Source organism: Euleptes europaea, chromosome 20, assembly GCF_029931775.1.
Source record: "Euleptes europaea isolate rEulEur1 chromosome 20, rEulEur1.hap1, whole genome shotgun sequence".
Lineage (NCBI taxonomy): Eukaryota > Metazoa > Chordata > Lepidosauria > Squamata > Sphaerodactylidae > Euleptes > Euleptes europaea.
Genome location: NC_079331.1, coordinates 23,096,293 through 23,120,579, shown reverse-complemented (window position 1 = coordinate 23,120,579; position 24,287 = coordinate 23,096,293). Strand labels below are relative to the sequence as shown.

General features: G+C 44.9%; 1 protein-coding gene across 2 annotated transcripts in view; it reads right to left on the bottom strand.

Moving 5' to 3' along the window:
- The window catches only part of MAP2K5 (mitogen-activated protein kinase kinase 5), a 206,772-nt gene that overhangs the window by 116,096 nt on the left and 66,389 nt on the right, over positions 1 to 24,287 (bottom strand). For both annotated transcript variants that reach the window (XM_056865709.1, XM_056865710.1), the window contains exons 9-13: positions 17,029 to 17,068; positions 10,458 to 10,526; positions 10,282 to 10,363; positions 8,075 to 8,136; positions 2,207 to 2,255 (exon numbers count right to left, since the gene is read on the bottom strand). In XM_056865709.1, coding sequence (XP_056721687.1) covers positions 2,207 to 2,255; positions 8,075 to 8,136; positions 10,282 to 10,363; positions 10,458 to 10,526; positions 17,029 to 17,068 — 302 coding nt within the window. The remainder of the gene's footprint in view (positions 1 to 2,206; positions 2,256 to 8,074; positions 8,137 to 10,281; positions 10,364 to 10,457; positions 10,527 to 17,028; positions 17,069 to 24,287) is intronic.

Below are 24,287 nucleotides of genomic sequence, written 5' to 3'. Positions count from 1 at the left end.
ATCCGAGGGCATCAGCAGAGTATGTTTTTCTACTCAGAACATCAATATGCTTACTATCTTTGTCAGAAGGTGAAGAGTGGTTGCCCAGGCGTTTGTTCTGAGACTTGGCCACAATCACTGATGAAGGGGCTGGGTGCGAAAACAAAAACTCACATCCCGAGGGCAGAACCCTGTACATGCTGTCTACCTTTCTAGATGTCGATGGAGTGGTGGAAGGATTTTCCCAGACCTTTTTTGCAACGTCCATAAAGTCCTCAAGGACTGGGAAAGCTGTAGAAGTGGAAGCTTGAGAGAATAGGGGAGATAAAAAAATTTCTTTTGGTTTGGGAGCCAGTGACTTAGCATCAAGTCCTAAGGCTTTAGCTGCTCTAGACATTTGTTCTGAAAAGTTAGGTAAATGATCGCCAGAGGCTAGATCTGATGTAGGTTCCAAAGTTTCTTCTAATCCCAGTTCAGAGCGGACCGACTGTGAATCTTGTTCTGATTCAGAAATGCCCAAGGACAAATGCTGATCCAGTAGAGGTAAGTTCTCTTGTGGAATTACAGGTTGTGCCTGGTCAGAGGCCCAGGATGATCCCTGATGAGATGGTTGAAACTGAGGTCCCCAAGGTGGGTAGGGGAAACCCTGCCAGGGGGCTCCTTGGAACGGTCCATACCATTGGGGGGGCCACCACTGAGGCATTGCAGGGGGCACAACTTGTTTCTGAGACCCCACAGAGCCTGAGTCAGGAACTGGCTAATCACTGGGGAGAGCTTGACAAGCGTCACGAATCTCCTTCATAAACAATTCAGGGAGATCAACCTCTGAATCTGAAGATTCCTTCTCAAAATGAGGGGAGGGAGTACGAAGAGGAGGGGGAGTATGCCCGTCATCCCTCACAAACGGATCCGCAGGGATCTTGGAACCGGAAGCTTTCGGTTCCTTTGGCTTTTTGTTTAGGTGCTTTGTTTTCGCTCGTGCTTTTTTCGGAGGCGGTTCCGAAGCACTCCTGCCTTTCACTGATGGAACCGGAGATCGGGGGCGGGACTTGGATGCGGACGCTGCCGTCGGATCCGACCGTACGGAACCGACCGACTCCGATTGTGTCACATGGTCTCGCTCGGCCGATGACTTCGAGGCCGGCAATTGAGAACCAGACAATACATTTTCATAAAGCCAGGCTTTTAGCCGGGAAGCCCTGTCAGCGCGGGCCTTCGGAGTGAATTGTAGGCAGATCTTACAGGCAGTAACATTATGGGACTCACCCAGGCAAAAAACGCAAAGGGAATGCTCGTCCGTTTTGGTCATTTTGGTGTCGCATTGCAGACACTTTTTGAATAGAGCTGCCTATGCCATAATTTTTAACAATTTGTCGTTTCAGACGGAGTAAACAGGAAACTGCAAGAAGAACGTCCTTTCTCTTCGGCGGCAAAGAACGAACTGGGTGGGGGGGGGGCGCCGTTACGCCATGTCATAGGGCGGGAAGGCGGACGCATGCGCAGTGGCGTACGGCGCCCCCTATCGATCTTAAAGAAGCTAGAAGAATCCTTTCTGAGGTTGGCCTGCGCAAGCGCAGTCCCCAATGTGGGACTGCACAGAAGACCGCCGACGAACTCTATGATTCTATGATACAAATTCTTCACAAGGAGGCTGCTGAAGCAGTTTTAAAAGAGGGGGGGAGAGCCACTTTGCCCTCAAGGCATACCCATCGGGGCCCTCTCCCTTGAAGTGGATGGAACCAGCTTCCTCCCCCAAAAAATCTATCAAGATTTGCTACAGTACAGATGGTTGTGATGTGTCTCCGAGCAGGGGCAGAATCACACTGGCATGCCGGCTCCAAGACCACGAAGACCACCCCCATCTTGCCCCCCATGCTCTTGAATTCACCGGGAGTTGTGAAAAGTGCCCCATTTCAGAGGCCGCTGCTGCTTTTATTACTTTTAAAATTATAGGATCAGTTTCTAACTGCTGGTTTTATCGCTGTTTTTAAGACCGATTATGGTGGTGCTGCTGCCAGTTGCCATTTTTTAATTGGTAGTTTTAATTTGGTTTCAATTTGTATTCTTCTTTGCCTTGAGTCTTCAGTCAAAAGATGGGAAAGAAATTCCATTACTACACAGACCAGTATATAAAGATTATGTCAGTTATGCCAATTCACTGAAGCTCTTCTGCTAGAATCAGAATTAGTATTCATTTACTAAACGTAAGGACAAACCCAGAACTCACCTCTGTGTAATATCTTTAAGCTCCACAAATACGTGAGACCTTTAACAACCTGCAAGCAAGGCAAAAAAAGAGAGAGAGAAAGAAATTATGGCAACTCCCTAATAATAAACCCCTTTCTTTTGTTGCTTACTTTTCCACTGCTTCATTTCTGTTGGGTCAGTACTTCCACACAGAAAATCTTTCCAGCCATGGCCATCACTAGCTGGATCCACCAGTGCTGCCAGTGTGGCTTGGCTCCTCCGCCACTGGCCACATCAGCACAGCTGCTGTGGCCAGAGTAGCCAGCCACACTGGCAGCACTGCTGGGTCCAGCCGGTGACGACCATGGGCAGAGAGGTCATTGGTCACCGCAGTTGGCCTGGAGCCTGCTGAGGGCGGTGCAGAAGGAAGCGATGGGCAAGCCTGCACCCATTGTCGATGCTGGCCCCTAGGGTTAAGCCAGGACACACCTGCAGAGAGCTACCAGTACCGTTGGGGCTTGGCTTGATCTGCCCCCCCCCGCCAGCAGCCCTCCACGGCAGCCCCCCCCTTCCTCTTTTCTGAACTTGAAGTTTAGAAACCGCAAGATTTTATTTTGGAAAACAAATAAAGCCGTTCTTTAGGATTCGGAACTGCAGCAAGCCAACGTTCCATCCAGTCCTTTGGAACCAAGGAATTTGAAAACCAAGACTGGCCCTTTCAAAAATTATAACAGAAGCAGGGTACATGCAACAATTTGGTGTATATCTATTTCTGCCCCTGAACCCACGAGGCAGTGAAGCCGCTTTGTCTTCCCGATGTGTGTGTGTGGCAGAAACACAAGTCAGGAAGCTGAGCCACACCAGAGGCGACCAGCATCTCTCTGCTCGCTGGAGTGGAGGCACGCCGCTTGCACTGGGTTTTAATTATGGATTTTTAACAACAAACAGAAGAATGCTCTGTATCTAAAAGGGGACAGAAACACAACCCACCCGAGTTCATAATATGCTTTTGTAGTAAAGCATGCCTTCTGAATGAATGGTGATGAAAAGCACATAGTTAGCCAAACAATAGATTGCTTTCCATTTTCGCTTTTTTCTTTTTAGAGAGAGCGTTTTACAGCAACAAGTCCCCCAGTGCCCCATAACCCCTTGTACATTGATCAGAAACCACAGCTATTCACCGTCACTAAACGAGAGGCCATTTTCCAATTCAGAATGCAGACGGAAATGTATTAAGCATTATGTTCAAGAGATGCTGCCATAGAATCTCTTTTGATTGAATACCCCAGAAGGTATTGCTGACATTTAGTAAAGCAGGTTTTACAACAAAGACTTGACAAAGCCTTGACACAAAAAGTAGTTATACCCGCTGTCAATCATGCGCTCTCTCAACAGTTTAAGTGCACATCTTTTGCAGAGAAAACTTCAGTCAACATGAGCACTCAAAATACCACGCGCTGGCCTCGCTGCTTCAGGAACAGAAAGGAAAATAAACATGTGAAGTGGCAAGCAAAAGGTAGCTTTGCAACATTTGGTAGCCCAGATTTGGCTTAAGCAAACACACTGGAGGAATTTGCTGGGCACACGCAGCGGTCAGGATCTCTTTTTGGGCAGAGTCAATCTGTTGTGAACGCTGTTCCTCCTTCCTCTCCCACCAGGATTTGGGTTTAACAGGGCAATCTTAAACAGAGTTACATTTTTCTAAGTCCACAGAAGTCAATGGGTTTAGAATGGTCTAATTCTGCTTTGGGTTGTATTGTAAATTAGACTGGAAATGGATTTGGAGAAACCATTCCCCATAATTTCCAGATTAGCATTCATTCCTTTACATCGATATTTTCTCCTCAAACGAATTCCTCATAAAGGAGGGCATTGAATTTAGGGATTTTAAAGGGAAAAGAAATGATTTTAAGGGAAAAGAAAAGAAAGGAAATTCAGCAAGCAGATACTTAATAGGTTCTTGTAGGTTATCCGGGCTGTGTAACTGTGGTCTTGGTATTTTCTTTCCTGACGTTTCACCCGCAGCTGTGGCAGGCATCTTCAGAAGAGTAACACTGAAGGACAGTGTCTCTCAGTGTCCTTCAGTGTTACTCCTCTGAAGATGCCTGCCACAGCTGCGGGCGAAACGTCAGGAAAGAAAATACCAAGACCACAGTTACACAGCCCAGATAACCTACAAGAACCAATGAATTCTGACCGTGAAAGCCTTCGACAATACTTAGATACTTAATACTTTTTCTTTAAGGTGCATTGGCAAGGCATTTGCCTTGATCCAACTGACAGGCTTCCATGCATTTCCCTAGTTTTACAGGAAATACCTTCTGCAAACAGACACCGACAGAGCAGGTTTCCCTTCTCTAAAATCCCACCAATCGGTTACTTAAGTTGGGGAGAGGATAACAGAGAGTTTCAGACTCAAGATGTATGAATTGCTTTTGTATATTGCCACAGACATTTTCACTTTGCCCATTTTCACTGCTAGCATTACCAAATCATTTATTTTATAGAAATGTTTAGACATCTGAGAGTAGAAGGGTGCCTAATCTAGCAGTAATAATCCAATCGAGTTTTATTAGCGTGTGCGTGTGTGTGTGTGCCGTCAAGCTGTAGCCAACGTATGGCGACTCTGTATGGTTTTCAAAGCAACAGACACCGGGAGGTGGTTTGCCATTGGCTGCCTCCGCGTCACGACCCTGGTATTCCTTGGAGGTCACCCATCCAACTTCTAACCAAGGCCAACCCTGCTTAGCTTCTGAGAACTGATAAGATCAGGCTATCCTGGGGCTATCCAGGTCAGGGCATTTGTTAGCATGGGCGGGGGGGGGAGACTAAGGCACTTTCATCCTCAGCAGGGCGAACCCATGTTAGAAACTGGGATATTCTAACCAAAACTGCACACTTATGAAATCTGGGAATACCCCTGTACCTTTCACCCCACCAAAACAAAGTTATGTTTCTGGGCAAGCAGCTTCTCCACATTCATCATCCTGAACAGGAGGAGGAGGAGGAGGAGAAGAGTTGATTTTTATATGCCGACTTTCTCTACTACTTAAGGGAGAATCAAACCGGCTTACAATCTCCTTCCCCTCTCCACAATAGACACCCTTTGAGGTAGGTGGGGCTGAGAGAGCTCTAAGAGAGCTGTGACTAACCCAAGGTCACACAGCTGGCTTCATGTGGAGGAGTGGGGAAACCAACCTAGTTCACCAGATTAGCGTTCGCCGCTCATGTGGAGGAACGGGGAATCAAACCCGGTTCTCCAGATAAGAGTCCACTGCTCCAAACCACCACTCTTAACCACTACACCACACTGGTAAGATCCAAATTTCCTAAAACAATCCAAGTCAGATTAGAAGCTATTAATGGCTTGAGTGCCATTTGAAATCTGAAATTCTCATAAATTTCAGATTTACGCACATTTTTCATTTCAGCTTTGCCACTGCGCAGTCAAGAAGCACAGGGCGAGAAAGAAGTCTGAATTTATAACAAGCTAGATCAACGATGGTTATTAATATTGTACAAATCTTCCAGACAGTGAAAATGAAACACTTTTACTCTCAACTTTAAAAAGAAAAGAAAAAGCAAGCCAAGAGTTCTCCTAGACCACAGGAAGCTCCACGGGGCCCAAAAAAACAAGCCCATCTGGAACAGCTCCAAAGGCAGCGCATCAAATGAAAAGATGTCCTCTGTGCAGGCCACTAAAGTGTGGGGGGGAAGGAAGGAGAGCTGTGAATTATAATGAAAGAGGCCTAAATAGCTGTCTGTGTTAGATTAAAGGACTTCAGTTGTCAGCTTGATGTATAATGAGTGTGGAAAACTGGCATTTAATTAAATGGTACATTACAGAATAACTTTGTTATGCTTTAAACCACTTAAAACTATCAAAGCCCCACTCCAGATTTAGCAATTGTTCAGCAATACCCCACCTCATGACATTCAACCAAGACTCCGTTCTTGTTGGCACCAGCTTGCTGATTATGATACATTCTCTCTCAACCTGGTGAATTCGCCTTGCTATTAGAATACCATTTTTAGATCTGTGTGGATTTTGTGTATCTAGCATCCCAAGTACAGAACTAGTCCTGGGGTCTATTTTGGTGGGGGGGGGGGTTGTGGGAAAGCCAACATAGATAAAATTATAAGATTATGAACATTAGCTGAAAAATGAATAGAAGGGAATGTTATTCCTTCTAATAAAATAGTAAAACAGAGAGTTCCCCAACGAAGCCGAATGGCAGTATGCTAAGGACTATCAAAAGGAAGTCTTTCACACAATGTTCAATAAACTCATAGAACTTACTACCACAACATGTGAGGCAAAACACTAACTTACCTGGCTTTTAAGAATGATTAGACAAAAAATATGGCTAAGATGTACAAAGGCAGCATACCTCTGAATGTACGGAGAAGGACTTCAAGTCCGGCTGGCTACCACTGGAAACAGAAAGATGAATCGGATGGATGTGGGTGTGGCCCAGCAAGCCAATACTTGGGCAGATGGGATATGTACAAAACTATATTTATGTACCTGCGTAACACCAAACTGGGTCGTTGGGGAAAGGAGGCATCTAATGCAACAGAGCATTTAAAAAATATAACCCTAAAAGCAGTTTGCCACAACCCAATTATCTTCTTAAAATTTATGACATTCAAAACTCTCGTACTGCACAGAGAATGGGTTAGAGCACTGGCAGAAATTAAATGTTTCATGGCCTCATCTAACAGCATCAGTTAAGATAAACACACTGCCAAAATGTTAGCTTCTCTTTGTAATTCCACATGGTATCATTAATTGCAAACTCATGCAAAGTGGAAAAGTATGATACATGTATAAAAGGAAGAAAAATAAGAATATCTCATAAGGTCTTACAAACAAGGAAAAGAAGAAACCGCCGCCGCCACGCAGAAGGCGCGATTGGGTGGGGTGGAGTGGGGAGGGGAAGAAGCCGCCACCGCCGCCGCGCAGAAGGCGCGATCAGGTGGGGTGGGGGTTAGAAGGCGGGACAGCCCGCCCATCAGCTGGCCGGCGGGAGTGCACTGGGAGAGGGCCCGGCAGGCAAATTACCGTATTGACCCGAGTATAAGCCGAGGTGAGTTTTTAAAGCCAGAAATCATGGCTAAAACTCAGCTTATACTTGACTATATACGGTACTCCTGTCAACTCTGCCACAGATTTCGGCCAAAGGCGATAAAAGCAACAGCAACATCTACCACCGCATGACATCTTTTGGGACACAGCATGTGGAGATTTGTCTGTCTCCCTCTATCAGCATCTTTCACCAGCAGGTGTAGACTTCTTTATTTCGGCTGGCATACCCCAATCAATGGTTACTGGCCCTCCCTATAGTGTTGTTCGTTTATGTGTTTTAATTGAATAATTTATAATTTTAATTGTGTTTTAATTGCTTAAATGTTTTAATGTTTTTAATGTTTGGCACCTTATAGACTCTGATCAGGTGGAGAGGTGGTATAAAAACTTTTAAAATAAATAAATAACCCTCTTTGGGAAGGTCTGAATTTGTTCGGGAAGGCTTTGCCACAGTGAAAGAGCTGTTAAGATGAGAATTAACTGGATCATACAGCAATGATTAAAAAGAAGAGCAAAGCAATTTGCCAATGACAATCAGAGATATGTGCTGAAATTTAGTAAATACATTTAATTGAAATTACCAGGTTTATTTTGATGGACACATACGCAAGGTACAAACCTTACAGAATTCAGAAGTTGATGCAACACCAAAGGTAGCTCTTACCCTTCAATCTTCCAGCAGTGCTGGTAGGTTGTTTGAAAGCTGTAGTTTTGGCTGCCTGTATGATTTTTATTGGTTCTACTTGCTGTGCAGCCTGTACAAAGTACTTAGGATGTGTGTGCGTAATATCCACAAATTCCAGGTAGAAAAATACTTACAGCTACGGCTATTCTTCCAAGCACATGTTCTGGAATTTTTCTATACACATCCAAAGAGCCTCCTGTGGCAAAAGACAAAACGTCAGTTAATATCAAACAAAATTGATTTATTGCAGCATGAGCTTTCATGGGCCAGAGCTCACTTCTTCAGATGCTATGAAGAAGAAATTATATTCCAAGTTTTTATAGGTAAAATTACCAGGGGGGGGGAGAAAGGGGAGCAGTTGGGGCCAGAGAAAGCCTTGCTGTGGATTCCATAGTAACAGCCCATTCCTGAAAATATGGCATGCGGAGTCGGCGGGGAAGAGGCGCAGTGGTGCCTCTTCCTAAGCCGAATCATGCACGCCGTTAAAACAAAAAAAAAAAGCAGTTTCATGGCTTTTTTATTTTTTTGTTTAACTGGGGCTTTTTGCCCCATTGAAAATAGCAGGCGCAGCAACGCCGTTCCGGCCTCTGGTGCAGCTTTGGTCATCTGAACAGAACCATTAAAATGTTTGCTCCGTGTAAACCAGTCGGCAGCAACCTGTTCATGTATGTTCTCCGTGGTGGCTCCCATGCCTGAGGTCGGGAAGGCTTCCATGGTGCTATCTTTCTGCAAAATGTGCAGAACAGAAATGTTCAGGACATTTTTGTAATGGAATTAGATCTGATTTGGGACAGAAAGGTCCCGAAAGGCTCCTTCATATGGGACTGGGCAGGGAGTACTGCATTGCCTTTATCTCAGTAATCCCACATGCCGCATCCCTTGCCCTTGGCCAGCCTAGGAAGCTGACCATTCACATTTGTATTCCTAGCCCTGTTGCACGGTTAGTTTGTGTTGCTTACTGTGTATCCCATACTGTACGGTCACATTATGGCTCTTTTTGTTCCATTTTGTACTCCTGGCAGTCTAGGCTAGCTGTCTCATCAGAGCTTGGAAGCTAACCAGTCAGCCACAGTTAGTATTTGAATGGGAGGCCACTGAGGAGGACTGGGACTGTTACTCAGAGGCAGGCAATGGCCGGCCACCTCTCCTTGCCTCGTGCCTTGAAAACCACGCGGTCCTGCAGTCACCATAAGTCAGTTGCAACTTGACAGCACATAATTATTACTGAATAATTCATTTACAGCTTTTGCCAGAACAAAGTAAACAATTACAATCTTAAACAGGATTTTAAAAGGGTAGGTAACAAATCTAAAAATACCTCCATAGCTTAACACTAGTTAAAATGACAAAATAATTACCTTTAAAAACATTGTCCTAAAATTAGCATAAGAGTTAATTGTGACCAGTATTGACATTATCATTAGAGATCTCTCTCGAACGGATCTTGATTGCCACAGAGCAAAATTTAGCAACTTGGGAAAGACAAAGGGGTTTCTGACTATATATTACTCTTCCTACACACTTGACACTGAGAGACACTGTCCTTCAGTGTTACTCCTCTGAAGATGCCTGCCACAGCTGCTGGCGAAACGTCAGGAAAGAAAATACCAAGACCACGGTTACACAGCCCGGATAACCTACAAGAACCAATAAACTCCCTTAGGTTCACAAGAGGATGAATCAGCTTCTGTCTAATATCCTTATAAAAGTTAAACCTAAGAATAACATGGCAAGAATCTTCAATTTCTCTGGCCCTGCAGCACATAATTATTATGATGAGTCCAATTGCATGATCCATGCCAAGTCCTATACGTTACCATTACAATTTTATCTCTCTGTACTCTCTAGCCCACCTTGGGTCTCAGTAGGAAAGGTGGACAGAAATAAGCTAAACAAACACACAGGACCATGGGGAAAGCTTCTTGAAAAGAAAATCTGTTTTGGTGACTGAAACATTAAAACAGGGAACAGCTGTTTTGTCAGTGAAGACAGATTGTATGGAAGTGGCAAGTATCAAACCACAGATAAACCAGCATTTATTTCTGTTCTATTTAAATTTTCAATAAAAGTCAATGCAACTCCACTCAAGAAAATGTAACATACTTAACATCAAGTAATCACAACTCTTGCCTGCCTGATGCGTTAAAGCTAGCGAATGGTTGCTATTATTTTTCAAATATCTTCTTCCAAAAAATATATATATCAGCATGTCGTACCATCTGTAGAGAAGTGCTTTGTGAGTCTTTAGGATATGCACTGAACAAACATTCAAATTGGTTTGCCGATCACATCATTATAAAGAGTCACAGCTTTCAGAGGATATACGGCCCACTTCACTCACCATCCATGAATTCAGTACAAATGGAAATCCTGTTTTCTACAAAAAAGGCACCATAAAAGCCTATGATATAGGATGAATCACACTGTAAGAAGAAAGGAAACAGAGAATCTATTAGCATACTTTGGAGATAAATCACAGAAGAGGAAAATTAAGACTTAACTGCTACACAATCATACCTTGTAAAGAATTTCTAGTTCTGACATGATCTGTTTTTGCAGTTCCAATGTAATATCTAAAGGGATCACCTGAAAATGAGAATTAAATCATCATTTCTCCAGAAAGAGAATCTTTCCCACAGATAACATCTTCCCCAGATTAATCTTTACTATCAACCACATAATTGGGTTTTTAGGACCCAAAGACCTAGGGTTGCACTGCTTAAGTTGGGCGTGGGGTGCGTGTGTGACCAGCTCTTCTGGTGGGGCCGTGAATTTCTTAGTGAACCTGCTTGGTGCGTGACCTTAGGGAGCCAGCATGGTGGTTTGGACCGGTGGACTCCAAAGCAGAGGGGAGGGGCCGTGGCTCAGTGGTAGAGCATCTGCTTGGCACGCAGAAGGTCCCAGGTTCAATCCCTGGCATCTCCAGTTAAAGGGAATAGGCAAGTAGGTGATGTGAAAGACCTCTGCCTGAGACCCTGGAGAGCTGCTGCCGGTCTGAGTAGACAATACTGACTTTGATGGACCAAGGGTCTGATTCAGTAGAAGGCAGCTTCATGTGTTCACGTGACTGATCTGGAGAACTGGATTTGATTCCCCATTCCTCCACATGAGTGGTGGACACTAATCTGGGAAGTGGGTTTGTTTTCCCACTCCTACACATGAAGCCAGTTGGGTGACCTTGGGCTAGTCACAGCTCTCTTACAGCTTTCTCAGCCCCATCTACCTCACAGGGTGTCTGCTGTGGGGAAGGGAAGGGAAGGTGATTGAGCCTTGATTCTTCCTTAAGTGGTAGAGAAAGTCGGCATATAAAAACCAACTCTTCTTCTTAGGTTTTTCGACACTCATAATCAGACTGTGAGCCAATCAGGGATATGTCTGGATTGCCACTGAGAAACTCAAACAGCTGCCAAACAAGACTGCAGCCGCCCAATGGTCAGATGCCAAGACACAATTTACCCATGTATTTACACAATTTACCCAGCTGGGAGCTGGGTTCTCCTCCACCCCAACCTTCAAGCAAAATAACTACATGGGGAAGTTGCAGACGGGTGAGGAGAAAGAGATCGCTTCTCCCCCCTCCCCCACACAAGATGGAGACAGAAGCTATGCTTCTGAGCCTTCCCCCTTGCAAAAGAGGAGAAAGCGCTGGTTTCTCTCCCTTTCTCTGCAGCCCAAGATGATGGCTCAGGGTGTGGAAAACAGAAGGGAAATCAGCTGAGATTCCAATCACCCACTCCCTTAAATTTACTGTATCTCAGAAAGTCTGGGAGGCAGCGAAGCCTCCAGGATGGAAGATCAGAAAAAAACGGACTTCCAAATGATCAGCTAAGAGATGGCTCCAGATGGCTCCTGATTTCCCCCAAAACAACTTTTGCCAGGTACATAGCAACATTTACTCACTCAGAAGAACCATTTTAAGCTGTAAGAAATTGCCATGTTTTACAGTGTTGCACCTCACATGTTGATTATGCATGTTTATGTGGGGCCAGAATTCAGAACATCCCTGGCCTACCTAGTTGTTAATATCTAGGGGGTTCAGTCAACCTTTTTAGGGTCTCAGTATTTATCCTTTTATTTATGTTAGGCTATAGAATACAGAACTTCTTAGAAAATTTCCGTTCTCTTTAGAATTTCAATCAACAGTTATTTATGTACGTATATAGGCATCATTAAACAGAATATAGAATAATTGCCTTGGTACATATTGTTAGTTCCTGCTCTGTACTTGTGGCACACTGGACTACTCTGGATCACGGCAGATTGAAAGCGGTGGCTTCCCATCATGGAGGGGGGGACCAACCTTCTTTTTGAGTTGGAATTTCACCACCGCCAGCGTGGTGTAGTGGTTAAGAGCAGTGGTTTGGAGCAGTGGACTCTAATCTGGGGAACCGTGTTTGATTCCCCACTCTTCCATATAAGCGGTGGATGCTATTCTGGTGAACCGGGTTGGTTTCCCCACTCTTGCACATGAAGCCAGCTGGGTGACCTTGGGCTAGTCACAGCTCTCTTAGAGCTCTCTCAGCCCCACCTACCTCACAGGGTGTCTGTTGTGAGGAGGGGAAGGGAAGGAGATTGTAAGCCGGTTTGAGTCTCACTTAAGTGGTGGAGAAAGTCGGTATATAAAAACCAACTTTTCTTCTTCTTCCCTGCATTCATCTAATATGTCAAAACGTGCATCTTGTGTTCACTCCACAGCAGGGATTCCTGCCAGGGAAGTCCTGACCGCTAACCACAGCCTGGCTCGCCCACCAGCCCAAGGGAGTCAACTTGCCCGGCAAAATATGCTTTTGGCGCTTAGCCTGCCCCCTGGAGAATACCATGGCCTCTGAGCATACAGAAGACGGCCAGCCCTGCCGGAGAAGAAACAGAGTGAGCGCAGCCAGGAACACAACTACAGTAGTACTTTGAGGCTCAAGCATGCTTTGCAGAAATAACACAACCTGCAGTCCACGACAACATGTGGTGGATAGAGGAACGCCTACACAAAAAAGAAGGAACCCGTTTCCAAGCCTACAATTTACAGTATTGACATCTGTCTAAGCGGGGAAAAAAGAGCATAACCAGTTTCTATCAAGAATTTGCTTTAGGGTTATTTATAAAAGCTCTCACTAAACTAAATTGTAACTGTAATAGAAAGGCTGCCAAGAAAACATTTAACACACTTCTCCAGATCAATAGTCATTTGCCAACAATATTCACTTACATTTTTTTTCCTGGGTGGAAAGCTTAAAACAAAGTAACCTGCTGGAACACTGTATCAATTTTGCCCATTAAAACAGAAACAAAATTTAACCCTCTATCATATCTAAAAGAGATTACTTTCCTGGGCTGACACAAAAGCTCGATCACGGCAGGAACATTTGCAAAATATTGACTAGATCTGACAACCCAGAGAGAGGTCGCTGCAGCAGTTCACAAGTGAAATGGAGAAGGGAAGGCTCTAAGCTGCTGTGAATTACAGCAATGCTAATTTTTAAGAATGGACTTACGCAAAGAAAAAAGATGGATGCCATATCGATCTGCTGCTCAAAATGGCATTCATGTTGGCAGCTGCTCTATTTGGCAACATGTCCGTGAGCCAAGGTTTGCCACACGATTTGGCCACAGTAATTCTGAGAAGCCAGTTTTGCTTGCAGTCGGTCCGTGATTATAACAACCCGTACCTTAACCATAATGTTATTGATGGGAATCAGAGGGAGATGCAGATAATTCAAACTACAGCCAGACCCTATGAAGTGTCAAGTGCACCTAAACCCATTCACTTCCATAAGTAATACCCATTAAACTCACTGGGGCTTGCTGGAAGGTACCAGGTTTGGAGCTGTGATGTTAAATACAGCTTCTGGTCCCCAAATCACTTGAAGATGTACATTATTTCAATTACTCTGTACACAGAAGTAGATAATAAGATCCACCATTGCAACATGCATTTATATTCAGGTATCTAATATTTAGATTTATTTGCATGGGAGAGAATCAAGAAGATATGGAACAGGGTTTTTTTTTGGGGGGGAACAACTTTGCTTTTGCCCTATTTCCCAATTTTTAACAGGTTACACATAAAGGAAGAGTGGCAACGGAAACAGCACTGCGTTCCCAGCCTATGATCACTCTGACACAGAATGTTTCACGAGGAAAGGGTTAACCCTACAAGCAATACCTGAGCCCATTTTCTCCACTTCTCTCCTACACCTCCAGGACAAATAAGGATGAGTTGTCAAGTTAAATACAAGCAGTCAAGTGACTGAATTATAATTTACTCGGTGCTCAATTTAAATTAGTGAGAGGCTATTAAAATATACAGTATAGCGATGGCAATTCATCACCGGCTGTCATGGATGACTTCATCTATTTGCCGGAATGGTGTGCACACCACTAAAGGGAACGAGAGCAAAATCACAGGTCAAATTAAGCAGCAACTCCATTTTAATTCACTTATTTAATCTGTGGCGACATAATTGTCTTTTACAGTATGTACAACTCAGAGGAAATTTGGGAGTATGATAGTCAGTATACAAATGATTAATCAAATGGACCATTTAAATGCTAGGTTAAGAGCAGGGGAAATTCGTGGCGGCTGCGGAGCAGTGTTCAGCCACCGAGCACACGGTTGGAGGAGGGGCTGCTTTTTCCTTCTCTGGGGCGCGCTGTACATTGGAAAGCAAGGTCAGGTGGAGAAGCGCTCCATGGACAGAGAGGCCTTCAAGAAGATACGGGGGGCCCAGAGAAGCAGTTCTGGTCCATCTTTCTCCCTCCAGCCATTTCCGATTTCTGACACATCTAGGCTAAGTGAAATTCCTTGTTAGGATGCAAAGTTTTGAACTGAGAGGGGTACAAAACTGCCAGCCTCTCCTGAGGAGGTTGGGCCTTCCCATGGGCCTTCGTGTGTAGCAAGGGGAGGCCAGGCACAGCCTGTGTTTTCTCCACTGCCGCACGGGATCTGGGCGGCAGAAGGAGGCAGCATGGCCCATGAGAGGAACAACTGCGACTTCTTCCTTTCTTTAGAGTTGGCCGGATTTTCACCATCATTCAGAGGACCATGTTCTGATGGTCAAAACCCAAAAGTGTTCAGCTGATAGGTTTAAGAAGTGTAGGGAAGCTCATTGACAAGAGCTCATTAGATGAAACTACATATGAAACACTTGCTGAAGGAACACTGGAGTCATTAGTAGATTTCCTTGAGGATTTGGCAGACAAGCATTTTATTCCTGAAGATTACGATGTATCCTTTGGGACTGGAGTGCTAACAGTTAAATTAGGTGGAAACATAGGAACCTATGTGATCAACAAACAGACCCCTAAACAAACAGATATGGCTGTCTTCGCCAGTCAGTTGCCCCAAGTGTTATGACTGGACTGGAGAAAACTGGGCATATTCTCATGATGGAGTGTCCCTTCATGAACTACTGGCAAAGGAACGTTTGGCTGCCAGTCCCTCCTTTCTTCAAAACCTCCTCCCGTCTGTGTAGAGCCAGCCTTTCCATACTGGAGGAAAAAACTAAAAACAACACCTCTGTCCCCCTTGTAAGGCACATCTGCTCTCCAATGGGCGACCCTTGAAGCTCATCCTCTGAACGGCCACATCACCCTGCTAAGAAAGGGAGCAGCCGGTTTGCTCTCTGAAACCTCAGGAACCGCCATGGCAGGCAGCCACGTGGCTAACAAGCTGCGCAAGAGTCAAACGGCACAAGCAGCTGGTGGGGTTTCTGCTCAGCCCCATAGAACCTCTGACTGTTGCGTGGCCTCTCAAATTTGAGAAGCTCTGGGAAAGATCTAAGAACATAAGAAGAGCTGCTCTCAATTGGACCAAAGGCTCATCAAGTCCAGCATTCTGTTCACACAGCGGCCAACCCACTGGCTCTAGGAAGACCGCGAGGAGGATGACTACAGCAGCACTCTCCCGCCTGTGCCCCCCAGCAGCTGATATAAAAAGGCACGGTGCCTCTGGTACTAGCTGCTGTCCTTGCTTTACCAACCAGTTTGACCTTCTACCGTCCATCCATCCATCCATCCATCCATCCATCCATCCATCCATCCATCCATCCATCCATGAACATCCGTGAAGCTGCCTTATGCTGAATTGGACTCTTGGTCCATCCATGATTATAACAGCACGTACCTTAACCATAATGTCATTGACGGGAATCAGAGGGAGATGCAGAGAATTCAAACTTTTAAGCAGAGGCTAGATGGCCATCTGTCAGCAATGCTGATTCTATGACCTTAGGTAGATCATGAGAGGGAGGGCACCTTGGCCATTTTCTGGGCATGGAGTAGGGGTCACTGGGTGTGTGTGTGGGGGAGGTCATTTGGAATTTCCTGCATTGTGCAGGGGGTTGGACTAGATGACCCTGGTGGTCCCTTCCAACCCTGATTCTGTGATTCTAGGTCAGTATCGCCATATAAAAAAATCGCCATATAAAACTCAACTCTTCTCCTCCTCCTTCCAGATTGGGAAATTCATGGAGATTTGGGGGGGTGGAGCCTAGGGAGCGGAGGGACTTCAGTGGGGTATAGTGTCCTAGAGTCCACCCTCCAGTGCAGCCATTTTCTCCAGGGGAACTGATCCCTGTAGTCTGGAGATCAGTTATAATTCTGGGAGATCTCTAGGCCCCACCTGGAGGTTGGCAAACCTATCCAGACGTCCATATGTTTTACTAGTGGCTCCATTTTGGCAGAAAATTGAACAAAGTAAAAATGTGCTCCAGTGAACACCAGAGGTATCAACAGGCAAGCTGGTTTGGGGTGTCTTCTGGCCACCATTATCTGTCATTTTAGCACTGCTATCCAACTACAGTTATGTGGGGGGTTTTAACTGCAAAGAACATCTGCAGCACACCCAAATCTCCCCAGCACTCAGTGAGCAACCAGGTCAAGGGGTAGAAAGAGCACAGCGGTGCTACTAAAGAGGATAAGGAGAAATCCGCCACGTTCGTCACTGTATAAGGTGTGGTCTGCGATGGGGCTTGGCACTGGCCTGGGAATGTATACAGTTTACTACAGAAACTCATTCAATTTGCATTATTGCATAATCACAGAACAATTTAGAAAAAATGATTTCAAAATGCAGATTTATGGAAGAGCTTACCTTTACTGCTAAAATTTTCCCATTGAGGGCATGGCTTGCTCTGCATTTGGGGGGAAAAGTGTCAGTTAGGACGACAGAAAAGTCACATCCGCATTTTGAAATGTAAGTACAGTCTCTTAAGATGTGCAGCTAAAGCCAACCTTAAGCAATCCTGTTCCTTCATTAACTCTAGTTTCTAGGAAATAACCAATATCATATCATGCTTTCTTCTACTTCCCTACCATTCTCATATTAAGCAGGTGGCCTTTTCAGTGGTGGTTCTGGTGCTGAAGTGATAGTAATGGTTTTACCAGACAAATCTCCCTGGATCAAAAGTTGAGGAACCAGGAATTAGTGGCTGGTTTCTGCTGTATAAACTGGATTGCTTCTCTGCATCAATATATTTAATTTTCAACATGGCCAAATCTGCGGATACTAAAATCCAGAGATTTAAGTCATGAACAGACAAGACAGATATTGTCGAAGGCTTTCACGGTCAGAGTTCATTGGTTCTTGTAGGTTATCCGGGCTGTGTAACCGTGGTCTTGGAATTTTCTTTCCTGACGTTTCGCCAGCAACTGTGGCAGGCATCTTCAGAGTAGTAACACTGAAGGACACTGAGAGACAGTGTCCTTCAGTGTTACTACTCTGAAGATGCCTGCCACAGTTGCTGGCGAAACGTCAAGAAAGAAAATTCCAAGACCACGGTTACACAGCCCGGATAACCTACAAGAACCAATGAACTCTGACCGTGAAAGCCTTCGGCAATATAGTGAAGACATCGCTTCATTGGCTTACCTGCTGGCCCATGGTTTGGGGATGGATGAATGTCGCAAAGTCGACAGAAAAATACCCCACCACTCCTCTGGCTTTGCAGGCCTCCCCGATCTTCAGGCACAGCGAGTTCAGGACCCCGGGTTCCACGGAAGCCTGTGGGAGGGTGGTGCCCGTGGATTGCAAGGGGCTCTGCTGTCCCCAGCTGGGCCCAAGAGATTCAGGAAGGGCAGCAAACACAAGACGGAGTGAACGACAAGCCACTTGAGGCTTGTAGGCGAAAGAGCCCGGTCCGGTAACGCCCCGATCCGTAACTTTTCCGCCCTATGCGTCTTTTGCAGGACTTACAGGGGAAAGAACCAGAAGGGAGAGGGGGTACCTGTCAAGCCCCAAGCAGGCAGTGCCCAAGATGACCTCCCCCCGCGCATTTAAGCAGGCAGGCATCCAACCGGTGGCACACTCGCCTGGTGGCACAGGATGGTCTGTGGCACCAGCCTTGCATAGCCATCCAGCCGCATGCAGGAGTTGCTCCTGCTCTGCATGGTCAGGGCCGGATTCTACAGCCGGCTCCTGCTACCTCCGCCTGCAGGGATGAAATGAGGACACACTGGCTAAGAACTCACCCCACGCATTCTGGCCCTGCCCCCTTTAACCCCTCCATTGTCGCCACTTCTGCCCCCAGCCCTCTTGTAGTACAGAGGGAATACGTTTCTCCACGGCCCGAGAGGGAAAGGGTTAACACAGCTTCTTGGGCGGTCCTAGCAGTTCCATAGGTAATGACTCTTCTGCAAGGGGGGGGGAAGGTTCCTTTTCTCGGCAAAACAAACACATCTGCCTTGAATAGAGGCTGTTCATGTCCGCGGGAGGGGGCGGATCGTTAGATCCTTCTGAGCTAGAGATCTGCTAGGACGCACGAAAGGCCAGACCAAATGATTTTTCAGGCCTTATGGGCCCCGGGCCTGATGTTCCCCACCCCTGCTTTACAGCAATCCAGCCTAAAGGGTACGGAAACGAGTACTAGCGCAGTTTTCAAATGAGAGATAACGAACGGTTTTCCAAGTACTTATGCCTCTAAAAGCAAAGCTAGTTTAGACTGGAACGCTGATCCAGAGTTGGCTCATCAATCTCTTCGTGAAACATTCTCTGTTCCCACTAGCACCACCTCAGTCTTGTTTAGATTAAATTTCAGTTTGTTCTTTAGGTTTCGTTTTCCCATTTGCAAAAAGGCCTTAAAAAAAAACTGTTCTCATGAGGTTTCGTATCAATGATAAATTTTAAAAAGTGGAAGTGTTTCCCCATAAAACCACACGCACACAGCCGACAAATAAGGACTTTTCTCGATGCCATTCAAGGACACAATGGAGCCTTCACTGAAATGGTAACGGAGAGGCCAACTGCTGAAGGCAACGTCAATAAACAGAGGAGGGTAACATGAACTAGAAGGTAACTATGGATGAACCAACAGTGGCAAAACATTTTGACTTTCAGATCAGCAGAAAGGATAAGAAAACAAGCAGTCGAGATAGCGTGCTTAACGTCTGTTAGTCTAATATGTTCGGTGCTGGGCAGTTTGGCAACTTAATTAGCTTGTCAAGAAAGCCGATCCTCTCATGGAAGAAGGAGGGAAAAAAGGGAGGGGTGGTCTCCTGTTTCCAAGTGAATTAAAAGGGGAAGACTTGATGATTTAATTATGATGCACGCCAATTCATCCGTGGAAGTTTGGGTTAAATTTCCAGCAAAGAGCAAATACCTGGTTTGGTTTACAGAGCATTGACAGTAGCAATTTAACATTTAATTATCACCGAGAAAGGAATTGCAAAATAGATACCCTGCCCAGAGGAGCAGGGCATACTCTGGCTTCTGCAAGTGGCATGTTACCTGGAAGAAAGGAAATTTATTTACTCCTGACCACCACACCATCTCAATTGTCTTGACCTCCCCCGCCCAGCACATTAACTGTAAAGTGATTAATGGAGTCGGAATGGGAGCTTTGGTTACACCAAAAGGAAACCGGACACCTCGGCAGTGTTTTAATTAACAGCTAACACTTCAAATTAGGCTGTAGCTGCTGCAGTAATTACCTGTCCCAGTGAGTTTGTGGGGAAAACATTTCTTTCCCCTTGAACACTACGTAAAAGTTAAAACCTGGAACTGGTCATTCAATTTATGGCTTGCACAAGTAAGTGGTGTGTTACAATGCTCCGAAACCACTACAGAAGAAAAAGAGTTGGTTTTTATATGCCGACTTTCTCTACTACTTAAGGAGGAACCAAACCAGCTTACAATCACCTTCCCTTCCCCTCCCCACAATAGACATCCTGTGAGGTTGGTGAGGCTGAGAGAGTGTGACTAGCCCAAGGTCACCCAACTTCATGTGTAGGAGTGGGGAAACCAACCCGGTTCACCAGATTAGCCTCCATCGCTCATGTGGAGGAGTGGGGAATCAAACCCAGTTCTCCAGATCAGAATCCACTGCTCCAAACCACTGCTCTTAACCACTATACCACACTGGCAAACCGAAACAGAAAGACTAAAAGCAACTATTAGTTGATGGATATGGTAGTGGATAAGGTGCCACATGAGGACCAGGGAGACTCAGGCTCTTACCAGCACTCAAGTCCTGACAAAGCTTGCTGGGTGATGACCCCAGGATAGTTCATCTTTCCTAGCACAACCTATCTCACAAGGGTGATGAACAGATACATTGAAAGAAGGGAAGATGATGTGAGGCACCCCGAGTCCTTGGAGTAATGCTGAGATAAAATGTAATAAATAAACAAACTCAATAATCACATATTTAATATACAACCAACCCCCCCCCAACCCGGTGAAAGGATATTTGTTACCAGCAATATTATGGTAAGAAAATGACACACTTGCTACCTTGCTTTGTGCAGCTGCCCTGATCCAGAGAACCATGGGTACAGCTGTTCACATAGGCAGCTCCTGTACTTCCATCGGTTCCAAAAGAGGCACTAAAGCCTCACGTGCCACTGAATGCCCAGGTCAATCTGCTCCCTCCAGTTCAGCGAAAAAGAGGGAGGAGAGCTCCACGTGCCCTTTCAGAGTCTCACGTCTGCAGAAAATAACCAGATGGTGGCAAATAACCAAGGTAAGTTTTTGTACACAATATGCACTTTCATTATTTAGTTTTATGTTCGGTGCAGCCTTATCATAGTGTTCAAAGTAGATTCCATACTAGAATTACTAGGTATCTTAGGATTTTTGTTGTGAATACGTTCAGCTGCCGAACTTACAGTATTTGAAGGTGGTGATCACATATGAGCTGATCATTCAGCTCACCTCATAAACAAAGTCTGCCTAGTAAACGTTGGGCTGTGACGTCACCCCATGGGTCAGGAATGACCAGGTGCTTGCACAGGGGACCTTTACCTTTTTACAGTGTAACTACATAAATACATACAAACACTTAATAACTGTGTAAGTACCAAGAGAGAACAAGAGAATTTATTGTATATGGCTGTTGGCCGTCACAAATAACTAAAACTTAGTAATACAACAAACAATAGTAAGAACATACAAACAATTGGATAAAACATGATAAGCGTAAGTATAAATTCTGTATTTTTCTGATGCCCAACTGTAGATGCGTCCAAATTATAACTAGAGCAAAAATCAGTGTATAATTTTGATTAGGTCATAGTGGGTTTTTTTTTTTTTTTGACTGAGCAGTTGTGAATGGCTGCTGAACTGGTTTGCACCGGGTTTTCTCAAAACTGTGCATGTGCAAAGACGCTGCCAATTCAAAATGATAGATGGCCATTTGCATCACTATGGACTACTAAGACAAACACCAAAGGGTAGAATTTGGGTGAAACACAGCATTTATTGATGACTAATTGATTTGATTTGTGAGTGATCCAGTTAAACAACTACCTTCTGTGCTGAGCAGTTTCTCAACAAGGTGGGAGGCAGGGAGAAGAACTCATTCGGGCTTTGCAAGAATAACATACGCAAAAAGCCAACTGTGCCTTACTGCATAGTTCCGGGATCCCCACTGTTTCTCAGCCTGTGGACACCTTTGGAATTCTGAGACAGAGTGGTGAGTGCAACCACAAAATGGCTGCCACGGGAGGCGGAGCTAAAGCCACCCACACACACAAAGCCCAAGAGCAGGGAAGAAGGGTAATTTTTAAAAATACAATGGGAAACAGGAGTGAGCAGGAGAACAAAACCAACCTTGTGGTAGCAGCTGCTCATGAAATGACGTTTCAGTCAGAACCCCTGCTAAAGACCCTCGGCATAGTTAGTAAGGAATATGGTGATACAACATGCCAAACACAAATGAACAGATCAACACACTATTGAACCAATTAATTGAACCAATGACTAAAAATCAGGTCTCTGTTCTCTACCAGCAAACAAGACATGAGCTGAACCTGCAAGTGTTCAAGCATCCATAATAAAGAAAAATCTAAACACTTAAAATAAAAAACATAATCACAAACATCCAGCATGGGATTTTCAACAAAGGCCAAGCTCACCACATAACAACCTTTCAGAACAGCCTTAATGTTAATTTTTCTAAATCTAGGGAGGGAAGCTGGGTTCCGTGAGTCTGCCTGCCAACGGCTTCCTGGATGAGGTAGAGATGGAGGAAGCCGGCCCCAGTCCAGGGAGGCCACAAGAAGACCTACCAGATAAGGCAGACTCAGTCTGAAGTCAGCACGCAACACCCTCAGTCTCACAGCCCGGCTTCCGCGGCTGAAAAAGAAGCGCTGCAGCCACCAGTCTCCCCTCCAGAGTCACCAGAGCCTTTGGAATGTGTCAGGCTTCAGCAAATGCACGGCGTTTCAGGCAATAGAACTCAAATCCAGACAGAGCAGCGATTCAAGGATTTATTCCAAAAGTCAGTGATTTCAGTAAAGAGACGAGCAAGGCTGGAATACATGACTGAGGGAGTATGGATACATATATAGGGCTGATACAATAGGGTTACAGGAACAAAGAGACAATGTAGTCGTTTCCTGCCGACTTAAGTAAAACTGAAACAGAAACAATTGTGAGCAAGTGGAGGAGATGGCCGAGCTCTCGGCTTTGTGCGCGGGACCCGATATCAAATCGGAGATTTACACGGGCGGGTCCCAATACAATTGTAAATCCCTGGCCAGGGCTCGTGTGCAAACCGCCCCGGCGGTTGCCAACCTTTACATGGTGGACTTTGAAAAGAAATATATCTTCAGTAATAATCCCTTTAAGGAAGATATTATCTTATACCGACGTTTCGTTGATGATCTCCTATTCCTATTTAATACTTCTGACTCTTTCTGGAAATTCGCTCAGTGGATCAACACGCTTGATCCACACCTCCAATTTACTGGCTCTTGTGATCCTATGAAGATCCAATTTCTTTACTTGGAACTCTGTATTGACCACACCAGGTCTCTTGCTTTCAAACCTTATAAAAAACCGATGTCTCGCAACTCTGGTTTACATTACTCCTCTTTCCATCCTTTGTATTTGAGAAACAACTTACCTTTCAGCCAATTCATCCGCCTCAAACGTAATTCCACCACAGTGTCTGACTTTAAGAATGCCACGACTAACCTGAAAAGGGATCTTGCTGATAGAGGATATCCCAATCATGTTATAGCTAACGCTAAATTAAGAACTTATATGAGGGATCGTAAATCTATGTTGGAAAATACTAGAACCAACTTGGACAAGAGAGTTTTTGCTCTCTAACCTATAGCCGTCATTCAAATGCCATCCAGCAAATAATTAAGAAACATTGGCATATATTGACTACCATCCCAGGCTGTTCCGTTCCACCCCTTTTCAGTTTAAAAAGGAATATCTCTTTAAGAGACAAGTTAGTTTACTCCGACATTGTTGCTAGAAGACCGCCCCCCAGGACCGTCGGTCATTTTCCTTGCGGCTCGTGTTCAATGTGCCCACTGAGTCTCCCAGTGAAGGAATTTACCTCAACCACCTCTGACTTTAAATTTAAAATTACACACTTCTCCAACTGTTCCACCAGCCGCGTGGTTTATTGCGTCACCTGTCAATGTGGATTACTTTACGTAGGCAGCACGTTACGCGCAGTGAAATTGCGTATTGGCGAGCATAGGTCCAGAATCAGGTCCAGGAATTTAGAGGCGCCCCTGACTCAACATTTCATCGATAAACAACACAATGAAAATGATCTTAGATTTTTTGTCATTTGGACTTATAAAGGTAACAATTTTGATGTGGAGAATGTACAAAGAATTCTATTGAGACAGGAAAGCAAGTTCATTCATTTATTTAAATCATATTTTCCTTTTGGCCTTAATAATGAGTTAGACCTCTCTTGTTATTTATAAGGTGTTGATAAGTTTTTTCAGAATTTGTTTCTTGCCACTGATTTTCCCATTTTATATGTATAAATTGGCTAGCATTTTCTATGGCCATAGCCATTTTGAGCAGCCTTTTTGGTGCAACAAGACTGAATTATTCTCTCTGTATTAGATTGCTATTATTGCATCTACAAAGGTATGTTTCTC